Consider the following 12949-nt stretch of genomic DNA (forward strand, 5'->3'; position numbering starts at 1 on the left):
ATAATTTCTCTATTTCCATTTAGGACCTTTAATCCCAGAAAAACGGCCATAACTCAAAAACCGTCGAGGCCTAGACGCCATCTTGTTCGGGGCCAACTGCCCATTATGCCAAACCTACGCTCACCAAGTTTCGGCTTCGAAATATTTTCCGTTTTCGAGATAAGGCCCCGTCGTGATTCGTGATGTTTTGCCAAATTGCCATATGATTCCGTATGCCCTCTTGTGGGAAATTCCGGGACAGCGGAAAAACGGTCAAAAACTTGTTTATTTTATAAAACGGAAACCGAATGTCCGACAAAGTTAATTTGATGACTTCCCGGTAGGTCTGGCCCTACCGCACGGCCCGACGCCGACCGCGAATTTTACAAACGATTTCGGACGTCTAGTAAGGGACCGTACATTTGCAATATGGACTTTCTCACTGATCATACACGAAATGCCGAAATGTTCCCTTAAGGTATGAAAGAGCTGTGTCTTTATGTAAGCGCCGTGTATTTATGTGAGAGCTGTGTCTTTATGTGAGAGCTGTGTCTTTATGTGAGAGCTGTGTCTTTATGAGAGAGCTGGGTCTTTATGTAAGAGCTGTGTCTTCATGTGAGAGCTGTGTCTTTATGAGAGAGCTGTGTCTTTATGAGAGAGTTGTGTCTTCATCTGAGAGCTGTGTCTTTATGTGAGAGCTGTGTCTTTATGAGAGGCTGTGTCTTCATATAAGAGAGCTGTGTCTTTTTGTAAGAGCTGTGTCTTCATGTGAGAGCTGTGTCTTTATTTGAGAGCTGTGTCTTTATGTAAGAGCTGTGTCTTCATGTATGCGCTGTGTCTTTATGTGAAAGCTGTGTCTTCATAAAGGAGCTGTGTCTTTATGTAAGAGCTGTGTCTTTATGTAAGAGCTGTGTCTTCATGTGAGAGCTGTGTCTTCATGTGAGAGCTGTGTCTTCATGTGAGAGCTGTGTCTTTGTGTAAGAGCTGTGTCTTTATGTAAGAGCTGTGTCTTCATGTATGCGCTGTGTCTTTATGTGAAAGCTGTGTCTTCATAAAGGAGCTGTGTCTTTATGTAAGAGCTGTGTCTTTATGTAAGAGCTGTGTCTTTTTGTAAGCGCTGTGTCTTCATGTGAGAACTGTGTCTTCATGTAAGAGCTGTGTCTTCATGTGAGAGCTGTGTCTTTGTGTAAGAGCTGTGTCTTTATGTAAGAACTGTGTCTTCATAAAAGAGGTGTGTCTTAATGAAAGAGCTATGTCCTCATCTGAGAGCTGTAACTTTATGTAAGAGCTGTCTTTATATAAGAGCTGTGTCTTCATGTGGGAGCTGTGTCTTCATGTAAGAGCTGTGTCTTTATGTGAGAGCAGTGTCTTTATATAAGAGCTTTGTCTTCATGTGGGAGCTGTGTCTTCATGTAAGAGCTGAGTCTATGTAAGCGCTGTGTCTTCATGTAAGCGCTGTGTCTTTATATAAGCGCTGTGTCTTCATGTGAGAGCTGTGTCTTCATGAGAGTGCAGTGTCTTTTTGTGAGAGCTGTGTCTTCATGTGAAAGCTGTGTCTTCATAAAGGAGCTGTGTCTTTATGTGAGAGCTGTGTCTTTATGTGAGAGCTGTGTCTTTATGTGAGAGCTGTGTCTTTATGTAAGAGCTGTGTCTTCATGTGAGAGCTGTTTCTTCACTTGAGAGCTCTTTGTTTATGTGAGAGCTGTGTCTTTATGCGAGGGCTGTGTCTTTATGTAAGAGCTGTGTCTATGTAAGCGCTGTGTCTTCATGTAAGCGCTGTGTCTTTATGTAAGCGCTGTGTCTTCATGTGAGAGCTGTGTCTTCATGTGAAAGCTGTGTCTTCATAAAGGAGTTGTGTCTTTATGTGAGAGCTGTGTCTTTATGTGAGGGCTGTGTCTTTATGCGAGGGCTGTGTCTTTATGTGAGAGCTGGGTCTTTATGTGAGAGCTGGGTCTTTATGTGAGAACTGGGTCTTCATATGAGAGCTGTGTCTTCATGTGAGAGCTGTGTCTTTATCCTGTTTGGCTAGGCGTCCCGCTAGGACATCTTCCGGTTAAACTGGTCTCAAATAAATAATCAAAAAAATGTGGATATCAGATGTTTAGGTACATAGTGTCTTATATCAGTTGAAAGCTTACATTCTTGTTATTCTATCTGCACTGTCTCTTTTACAGTAGCCATTACAACGAAAACATGCCATGCGATTGTTTGAGGATGGCACCCCAAAATTTTTCCACCAGCACAGGTTTCATAAATTCACAAATAGCGATTAAATATTCACTTATGTTTGAAAATCTTTCTCTGATTTGTCATCCAAAGTGTCCCAGCTATAACATATAGTGTCGTTTTGTTCGAGAAAATCATTTTTTATATCCCAAAAAGTCAGTTTAGTTGGAGCCATCGATTTGAGTAATCCACTCGTTCAACATGCAGAGATAGGAATCTGAAAATCTAACCTTAAACTTCACCTCAACAAGTCCAAATATGTTTCTATTGACTCCCCAGATACCCTAAAATGTAATCAAACTACAATATTTCATACGGAAAGAAGCATGTTAAATAGGAAACCAATTTTAGCAGGTGCGTTCTGTCTTCTTTCCACGCGCATACACACATTTCCAAGACTGTGTCCTTGTACTAAAACTGTTCTTTGTCATTCATTTTGGAAGTTACAAGCCTGAAACCGTGAACATAGACTCCTGGGAGCTATAATTCATTATTTCCCTATACTTTCCATTGTAATAGCATGGGCTCTCAAAATAATTAAGAATTCCGGTTGGTTTTTCTTTGGATTTTCTCCTACCATATCTATTTTCTTATGGTCTTCTACATTATTTTAACATTTCTACAAACTTCAAAGTGTTATCTTTCCAATGGGACCAAGCATATGCATATCCTGGCTTCAGGGACAGAGCAACAGGCAGTTTACTTTGTGCATGTCAGTCTGGTGGAAATTGAGATAAAGGACCCTAGCCCTAACAAGATTTATGTAAGAGCCAGGAATTAATGTGTGGAGAGGAGATGTGGAGGGGAGATAGGTGGTGTTGTGTGGAGAGGAGATGGGTGGTGTTGTGTGGAGGGGATATGGGTGGTGTTGTGTGGAGGGGAGATGTGTGGAGGGGAGATGAGTGGTGTTGTGTGGAGAGGAGATGTGTGGAGGGGAGATGGGTGGTGTTGTGTGGAGGGGAGATGGGTGGTGTTGTGTGGAGGGGAGATGTGTGGAGGGGAGATGAGTGGTGTTGTGTGGAGAGGAGATGTGTGGAGGGGAGATGGGTGGTGTTGTGTGGAGGGGAGATGGGTGGTGTTGTGTGGAGGGAGATGGGTGGTGTTGTGTGGAGGGGAGATGTGTGGAGGGGGGATGGGTGGTGTTGTGTGGAGGGGAGATGTGTGGAGGGGAGATGGGTGGTGTTGTGTGGAGGGGAGATGTGTGGAGGGGAGATGGGTGGTGTTGTGTGGAGGGGAGATGGGTGGTGTTGTGTGGAGGGGAGATGTGTGGAGGGGAGATGAGTGGTGTTATGTGGAGAGGAGATGGGTGGTGTTGTGTGGAGGGGAGATGGGTGGTGTTGTGTGGAGGGGTGATGGGTAGTGTTGTGTGGAGGGGGGATGGGTGGTGTTGTGTGGAGAGGAGATGGGTGGTGTTGTGTGGAGGGAAGATGGGTGGTGTTGTGTGGAGGGGAGATGGGTGGTGTTGTATGGAGATGTGGGGAGGGGAGATGGGAGGTTATGTGGGGTGGAGAGATGGGGGAGATGTGGGGTGGGGAGGTGTATGGTGGGGAGATGTGGGGAGGGGAGATGTGATGTGGAGATGGTGGTGATGTATCGAGACGTGGGGAGGGGAGATGTGAGGTTATGTGGGAGAGGAGATGTGGGGTGGGGAGATGTAGGGTGGGGAAATGTGGGGAGGGGAGATGTGGGGGAGATGTGGGGTGGAGATGTGGGGTGGGGAGGTGTGGGGGGGTGTGGGGGGGAGATGTGGGGTGGGGAGGTGTGGGGGGGAGATGTGAGGTGGGGAGATGTGGGGAGGGGGGGATGTGGGGGAAATGTGGGGGTGGAGATGTGGGGTGGAGATGTGGGGTGGGGAGGTGTGGGGGGGATGTGGGGGGGAGATGTGGGGAGGTGTGGAGGGGAGATGTGGGGAGGGGAGATGTGGGGTGGGGAGATGTGGGGTGGGGAGGTGTGGGGGGAGATGTGGGCGAGATGTATGAAGGGGAGATGTGGGGTGGTCATCCTCGCTGCGGAATCATTAAACACACATTTAAAAAAAATGTTTTAACCTTTTTTAAATAGGCAAGTCAGCTAAAAACTAATTAGTATGTACAGTGACGGCCTACCAATGCCAAATCGGGACGACACTGGGTCAATCAAACTTTTACTTTTGATACGTAAGTATATTTTAGCAATTACATTAACTTTTATACTTAAGTGTATTTAAAACCAAATACGTTTAACTCAAGTTATATTTTACTGGGTGACTTTCACTTTTACTTGACTCATTTTCTAGTAAGTTATCTTTACGTTTACTCACGTATGACAATTGGGTCATTTTTCTACCACCGCCTACAGGCTGCCTGCTGGTCCTTTAAGAGCTGCTGCTGCCTCACCCTGCCTGGGGATGGCCCTCCCACAGATTAGCTGAACAATGCATAGGAAGGAGGACGGACAAACAGCAACGGAGAGAGAGAGAGATAGGAAAGAGAGAGACAGAGACAGAGAGAGAGAGAGAGAGAGAGAGAGAGAGAGAGAGAGAATATAACCTATTTCACTTGCTTTGGCAATGTAAACATATGTTTCCCGTGCCAATAAAGCCCCCTAAATTTAAATTGAATTGAGAGAGAGAGAAGCAGAGAGTGATAGATTGAGTGAGCAACGCAGAGGGGGGAGATAGAGGCAGAGAGATAGTGACTGAGAGAGAGAGTAAGAAAGAGAGAAGCAGATAAAGAGTGATAGTAAAAGGAAACAGAGAGAGAAGGGGAAAGCCTGTGCTTCAGCTCTGAGGCGCTAACCGTCTCCCTCCAGACTGACCGTGCAGTCCCGCCCCTCCCTGACCCAGCAGGACTCTGACATGCTCCTCTGTGTCTCTGTCTCCAGATGGCCAACACCGTAACGTTGCTGTGCTGTGTAGTGCTAGCTGCTGTGGTGGTGGCATACGCGCAGAGACGCAACCAGACAGGTAAGAACCAACACACTCCTACTACAACTACCCATCCTATCTATCTATCTATCTATCTATCTATCTATCTATCTATCTATCTATCTATCTATCTCACTGGTTTTACCCTGCCTGTCTGTCTATTGATGAGATATATATTATATAACAACCTTGTTGCACATGGACTCATTATTGTTGTTGTTGATGTTGTTGTTGTCAGTGTAGTTGTCAGTGGTGTTGTTGTTATCAGCGGTGCTGTTTGTGTCAGTGTTGGTGTTGTCAGTGTTGTTTTTGTTGTCATTGTTGTTGGTGTTGTTGTTGTTGTTGCTGTCAGTACTGTTGTTGTCAGTGTTGTTGTTGTTGTCAGTGTTGTTTGTGTCAGTGTTGGCAGTGATGTTGTTGTCAGTGTTGTTGTCAGTTGTTGTTGTTGTCAGTGTTTTTGTTGTTGCTGTCAGTGTTGTTGTTGTTAGTGTTGTTCTTCTTGTCAGCGCCATTCTTTTTGTTTGTTGTTGTTGTTGTTGGCAGCATTGTTGTTGTCAGTGTTGTTGTTGTTGTTGTCAGTGTTGTTGTTTTTGTCAGTGTAGTTGTCAGTGGTGTTGTTGTTATCAGCGGTGTTGTTTGTGTCAGTGTTGGTGTTGTCAGGGTTGTTTTGTTGTCATTGTTGTTGTTGGTGTGTTGTTGTTGTTGCTGTCAGTACTGTTGTTGTCAGTGTTGTTGTTGTTGTCAGTGTTGTTTGTGTCGGTGTTGTCAGTGTTATTGTTGTCAGTGTTGTTCTTGTCAGTTGTTGTTCTTGTCAGTGTTTTTGTTGTTGCTGTCAGTGTTGTTGTTGTTAGTGTTGTTCTTCTTGTCAGCACCATTCTTGTTGTTTGTTGTTGTTGTTGTTGTTGGCAGCATTGTTGTTGTTTGTGTTGTCAGTGTTGTTATTGTTGTCAGTGTTGTTGTTGTTGTCAGTGTTGTTGTTTTTGTCAGTGTAGTTGTCAGTGGTGTTGTTGTTATCAGCGGCATTGTTTTTGTCAGTGTTGGTGTTGTCAGGGTTGTTTTTGGTGTTGTTGTTGTTGTTGCTGTCAGTACTGTTGTTGTCAGTGTTGTTGTTGTTGTCAGTGTTATTTGTGTCAGTGTTGTCAGTGTTGTTGTTGTCAGTTGTTGTTGTCAGTGTTTTTGTTGTTGCTGTCAGTGTTGTTGTTGTTGTCAGTGTCATTGTTGTTGTTGTCAGTGTTGTCATTGTTGATGTTGTTAGTGTTGTCGTTGTTGTTGTTGTCAGTGTCATTGTTGTTGTTGTTGTCAGCATTGTTGTTGTTGATGTTGTCAGTGTTGTTGTTGTCCCTTCTTCTTTGGTTCTGTCCTTCGGTCGCTGTTTGGATCAGAACATAGTGTATTGTGTTCTCAGAGCTCAGAGCCTGCTCTCTGTCACCTGACTATGGGGTTTGGAGGCTGAGTGAGACCTCAGAGGCCCTCCTCTCTCCCATCCTCCATTCCTCTCTCCTCCCTCCCCTCTGAGCAGCAGAGGACTGTCTCCTCTGTCACAAGTAAATGCAAGTAAAACTAAATGCATGCTTTTCAACCGTTCGCTGCTCGCACCCGCCCGCCCGACTAGCATCAATACTCTGGACTAGAAGTTGACCGATAATGATTTTTCAACGCCGATACCGATACCAATTATTGGAGGACCAAAAAAGCCGATACCGATTAATCGGACAATTTTTATTTATTTATTTGTGATAATGACAATTACAACAATACTGAATGAACACTTATTTTAACTTAATATAATACATCAATAAAATCTATTTAGCCTCAAGTAGGTAATGAAACATGTTCAATTTGGTTTAAATAATGCAAAAATAAAGTGTTGGAGAAGAAAGTAAAAGTGCAATATGTGCTATGTAAGAAAGCTAACGTTTCAGTTCCTTGCTCAGAACATGAGAACATACTTTTAACATGAGTCTTCAATATTCCCAGGTAAGAAGTTTTAGGTTGTAGTTATTATAGGACTATTTCCCTCTATACCATTTGTATTTCACAAACCTTTGACTATCGGATGTTCTTATAGGCACTTTAGTATTGCCAGTGTAACAGTATAGCTTCCGTCCCTCTCCTCGCTCCTCCCTGGGCTCGAACCAGCAACACAATGACAACAGCCACCATCGAAGCAGCGTTACCCATGCAGAGCAAGGGGAACAACTACTAGAAGGCTCAGAGCGAGTGACGTTTGAAAAGCTATTAGCGCGCGCTAACTAGCTCGCCATTTCACTTCGGTTACACCAGTCTCATCTCGGGAGTTGATAGGCTTGAAGTCATAAACAGCGCAATGTTTGACGCACAACAAAGAGCTGCTGGCAAAGCGCACGAAAGTGCTGTTTGAATGAATGTTTATGCGCCTGCTTCTGCCTACCACCGCTCAGTCAGATACTTAGATACTTGTATGCTCGTATGCTCAGTCAGATTATATGTAACGCAGGACACGCTAGATAATATCTAGTAATATCATCAACCATGTGTAGTTAACTAGTGATTATGATTGATTGTTTTTTTGTAAGATAAGTTTAATGCTAGCTAGCAACTTACCTTGGCTTACTGCATTCGCATAACAGGCAGTCTCCTTGTGGAGTGCAACGAGAGAGAGGCAGGTCGCTATTGCGTTGGACCAGTTAACTGTAAGGGTGCAAGAAAATCTCCTTCCAGACTCATATTAAACATCTCCAATCCAAAATAAAATCTATAATCGTCTTTCTATTTTGCAACAAAGACTCCTTCACTCACGCCACCAAACATACCCTAGTAAAACTGACTATCCTACCGATCCTCGACTTAGGCGATGCCATTTACAAAATAGCCTCCAACACTCTACTCAGCAAACTGGATGCAGTCTATCACAGTGCCGTCTGTTTTGTCACCAAAGCCCCATATACCACCCACCACTACAGTTGTGGCCGAAAGTTTTCAGAATAACATACATGTTAATTTCCACAAAGTTTGCTGCTTCAGTGTCTTCAGATATTTTTGTCAGATGTTACTATGGAATACTGAAGTATAATTACAAGCATTTCATAAGGCTTTTATTGACAATTACATGAATTTGATGCAGAGTCAGTTTTGACCCTTCTTTGTCAAGACCTCTGCAATCTGCCCTGGCATGCTGTCAATTAACTTCTAGGCCACATCCTGACTGATGGCAGCCCATTCTTGCATAATCAATGCTTGGAGTTTGTCAGAATTTGTGGGTTTTTGTTTGTTCACCCACCTCTTGAGGATTGTCCGTTCTCAATGGGATTAAGGTCTGGGGAGTTTCCTGGCCATGGACCCAAAATATTGATGTTTTTTTCCCGAACCACTTAGTTATCAATTTTGACTTATGGCAAGGTGCTCCATCATGCTGGAAAAGGCATTGTTCGTCACCAAACTGTTCCTGGATGGTTGGGAGAAGTTGCTCTTGGAGGATGTGTTGGTACCATTCTTTATTTATGGCTGTGTTCTTAGGCAAAATTGCGAGTGAGCCCACTCCATTGGCTGAGAAGCAACCCCACACATGAATGGTCTCAGGATTATTTACTGTTGGTATGACACAGGACTGATGGTAGCGCTCACCTTGTCTTCTCCGGACAAGCTTTTTTCCGGATGCCCCAAACAATCGGAATGGGGATTCATCAGAGACAATGACTTTACCCCAGTCCTCAGCAGTTCAATCCCTGTACCTTTTGCAGAATCCGTCCCTGATGTTTTTCCCGGAGAGAAGTGGCTTCTTTGCTGCCCTTCTTGACACCAGGCCATCCTCCAAAAGTCTTCGCCTCACTGTGTCTGCAGATGCACTCACACCTGCCTGCTGCCATTCCTGAGCAAGCTCTGTACTGGTGGTGCCCCGATCCCGCAGCTGAATCAACTATAGGAGATGGTCCTGACGCTTGCTGGACTTTCTTGGGTGCCCTGAAGCCTTCTTCACAACAATTGAACCGCTCTCCTTGAAGTTCTTGATGATCTGATAAATGGTTGATTTAGGTGCAATCTTACTGGCAACAATATCTTTGCCTGTGAAGCCCTTTTTGTGCAAAGTAATGATGATTGCACGTGTTTCCTTGCAGGTAACCATGGTTGACAGAGGAAGAACAATGAACCCAAGCACCACCCTCCTTTTGAAGCTTCCAGCCTTGTCCTCGTCAACACTCACACCTGTGTTAACGAGAGAATCACTGACATGTCCTTTTGTTGCAGAGCTGAAATGCAGTGGTTATGTTTTTGGGGGAATCAGTTCATTTGTGTGGTAAAGAGGGACTTTGCAATTAATTGCAATTCATCTGATCACTCTTCATAACATTCTGAAGTATATGCAAATTGCCATCATACAAACTGAGGCAGCAGACTTTGTGAAAATTAATATTTGTGTCATTCTCAAAACTTTTGGCCACGACTGTATGCTGTAGTCGGCTGGCTCTCGCTATGTATTCATCGCCAGACCCACTGGCTCCAGGTCATCTATTAGTCTATGCTAGATAAAGCTCTGCCTTATCTCAGCTCACTGGTCACGATAACAACACCCACCCGTAGCACGTGTTTTAGCAGGTATATCTCACTGGTCATCCCCAAAGCTAACACCTCCTTTGGCCGCATTTCCTTCCAGTTCTCTGCTGCCAATGACTGGAACAAATTGCAACAATCTCTGAAGCTGGAGACTTATATTCTCTTCACTAACTTTAAACATCAGCTATTTGAGCAGCTAACCGATCGCTGCAGCTGTACATAGTCCATCTGTAAATCTATCTACCTCATCCCCATATTGTTTTTATGTACTTTTCTGCTATTTTGCACACCAGCATTTCTACTTGCACATCATCATCTGCTCATGTATCACTCCAGTGTTAATCTGCTAAATTGTAATTACTTGCTACTATGGCCTATTTATTGCTTTACCTCCTCATGCCATTTGCACACACTGTATACAGACTTTCTTTTTTCTATTGTGTTATTGACTGTACACTTGTTTATTCCATGTGTAACTCTGTGTTGTTGTTTGTGTTGCACTGCTTTGCTTAATCTTGACCAGGTCTCAGTTGTAAATTAGAACTTGTTCTAAACTGGCCACCTGGTTAAATAAAGGTGTTCTCAACTAGCCTACCTGGTTAAATAAAGGTGTTCTCAACTGGCCTACCTGGTTAAATAAAGGTGTTCTCAACTAGCCTACCTGGTTAAATAAAGGTGTTCTCAACTAGCCTACCTGGTTAAATAAAGGTGTTCTCAACTAGCCTACCTGGTTAAATAAAGGTGTTCTCAACTGGCCTACCTGGTTAAATAAAGGTGTTCTCAACTGGCCTACCTGGTTAAATAAAGGTGTTCTCAACTAGCCTACCTGGTTAAATAAAGGTGTTCTCAACTAGCCTACCAGGTTAAATAAAGGTGTTCTCAACTAGCCTACCTGGTTAAATAAAGGTGTTCTCAACTAGCCTACCTGGTTAAATAAAGGTGTTCTCAACTAGCCTCCCTGGTTAAATAAAGGTGTTCTCAACTAGCCTACCTGGTTAAATAAAGGTGTCATCAACTAGCCTACCTGGTTAAATAAAGGTGTCATCAACTAGCCTACCTGGTTAAATAAAGGTGTCATCAACTAGCCTACCTGGTTAAATAAAGGTGTTCTCAACTAGCCTACCTGGTTAAATAAAGGTGTTCTCAACTAGCCTACCAGGTTAAATAAAGGTGTTCTCAACTAGCCTACCTGGTTAAATAAAGGTGTTCTCAACTAGCCTACCTGGTTAAATAAAGGTGTTCTCAACTAGCCTACCTGGTTAAATAAAGGTGTTCTCAACTAGCCTCCCTGGTTAAATAAAGGTGTTCTCAACTAGCCTACCTGGTTAAATAAAGGTGTCATCAACTAGCCTACCTGGTTAAATAAAGGTGTCATCAACTAGCCTACCTGGTTAAATAAAGGTGTCATCAACTAGCCTACCTGGTTAAATAAAGGTGTTCTCAACTAGCCTACCTGGTTAAATAAAGGTGTTCTCAACTAGCCTACCTGGTTAAATAAAGGTGTTCTCAACTAGCCCACCTGGTTAAATAAAGGTGTTCTCAACTAGCCCACCTGGTTAAATAAAGGTGTTCTCAACTAGCCCACCTGGTTAAATAAAGGTGTTCTCAACTAGCCTACCTGGTTAAATAAAGGTGTTCTCAACTAGCCTACCTGGTTAAATAAAGGTGTTCTCAACTAGCCTACCTGGTTAAATAAAGGTGTTCTCAACTAGCCTACCTGGTTAAATAAAGGTGTTCTCAACTAGCCTACCTGGTTAAATAAAGGTGTTCTCAACTAGCCTCCCTGGTTAAATAAAGGTGTTCTCAACTAGCCCACCTGGTTAAATAAAGGTGTTCTCAACTAGCCTACCTGGTTAAATAAAGGTGAAATAAAAATAAAACAAAAACAAGGTCGTACACAGATATCGGATGAGAGGGTGGATGAGAGGGGGAGTAGCAAGGAAGGGAGGGTGGATGGGAGAGCTTAGACTGCTAGGGTGCTTCTGAGTACTCCAGGCTAGGAGTGTGTGTGTGTCTGTCTGTCTGCCTCTGTGTTGGCAGCTAACTAGAGGTAACAGGCCATTCCAAGACATTTCAATATTTCCACATAAACCACTCAAGTGTTGCTTTGGCAGTATGCTTAGGGTTATTGTCCTCCAGTCTCAAATCTCTGGAAGATTGAAACAGGTTTCTCTCAAGAATTTCACTGTATTTAATGCTGTCCATCATTCCTTCACTTCTGACCAGTTCCCCATTCCCTGCCGAAGAAAAACATCCCCACAGCATGATGCTGCCACCACCATGCTTCACTGTGGGGATGGTGTTCTCTGGGTGATGAGAGGTGTTGGGTTTGCGCAAGATGTAGCGTTTTCCTTGATGGCCAAAAAGCTACATTTCAGTCTCATCTGATCAGAGTACCTTCTTCCATATGTTTGGGGAGTCTCCCACATACCTTTTGGTGAACACCAAATGTGTTTGCTTCTTTTTATCTTTAAGCAATGGCTTTTTTCTGGCCACTCTTCCATAAAGCCCAGCTCTGTGGAGTGTACGGCTTAAAGGGGTCCTATGGACAGATATTCCAATCTCCACTGTGGAGCTTTGCAGCTCCTTCAGGGTTATCTTTGGTCTCTTGGTTGCCTCTTTGATTAATGCCCTCCATGCCTGGTCCGTGAGTTTTGGTGGGCGGCCCTCTCTTGGCAGGTTTGTTGTGGTGCCATATTCTTTCAATTTTTTAATAATAGATGTAGTGGTGCCCCGTGGGATGTGAAAAGTTTCTGATATTTTTTTATAACCCAACCCTGATCTGTACTTCTCCACAACTTTGTCCCTGACCTGTTTGGAGAGCTCCTTGGTCTTCATGATGCTGCTTGCTTGGTGGTGCCACTTGCTTAGTGGTGTTGCAGACTCTGGGGCCTTTCAGAACAGGTGTATATTTACTGAGATCACTTAGATTGCACACAGGTGGACTTTATTTAACTTGATATGGCGGCAATCCCAATACCGGGATCGATATGACAACTACCAGTGAAAATAGAGGGAGCCAAATTCAAACCACAGAATTCTCATAATTACAATTCCTAAAACATACATGTGTCTTATATCATTTTAAAGGTAATCTTGTTGTTAATCCCACCAAAGTGTCCGATTTCAAATAGGCTTTTCAGCGAAAGCACCACAAACGATTATGTTAGGTCTCCACCAAACCACAATAAGCACAGCTATTTGCCAGTAAATTATAGCATTCACAAAAAGCAGAAATAAGGATAAAATGAATCACTAACCTTGAATTATCTTCATGTTCATGTTACACAATACATGCATGTTTTGTTT

The 12949-nt window shown here is 43.5% G+C and overlaps 1 protein-coding gene across 4 annotated transcripts in view; it reads left to right on the plus strand.

The window, feature by feature from the left end:
* LOC139408249 (ciliary neurotrophic factor receptor subunit alpha-like) overlaps window positions 1-12949 on the plus strand; it is a 447111-nt gene that overhangs the window by 152856 nt on the left and 281306 nt on the right. For all 4 annotated transcript variants that reach the window (XM_071151924.1, XM_071151923.1, XM_071151922.1 and 1 more), the window contains exon 2: window positions 5068-5149. In XM_071151924.1, the coding sequence (XP_071008025.1) occupies window positions 5068-5149 (82 nt within the window). The remainder of the gene's footprint in view (window positions 1-5067; window positions 5150-12949) is intronic.

This window comes from Oncorhynchus clarkii, chromosome 5 (genome assembly GCF_045791955.1).
Source record: "Oncorhynchus clarkii lewisi isolate Uvic-CL-2024 chromosome 5, UVic_Ocla_1.0, whole genome shotgun sequence".
NCBI classification, from domain to species: Eukaryota; Metazoa; Chordata; class Actinopteri; order Salmoniformes; family Salmonidae; genus Oncorhynchus; species Oncorhynchus clarkii.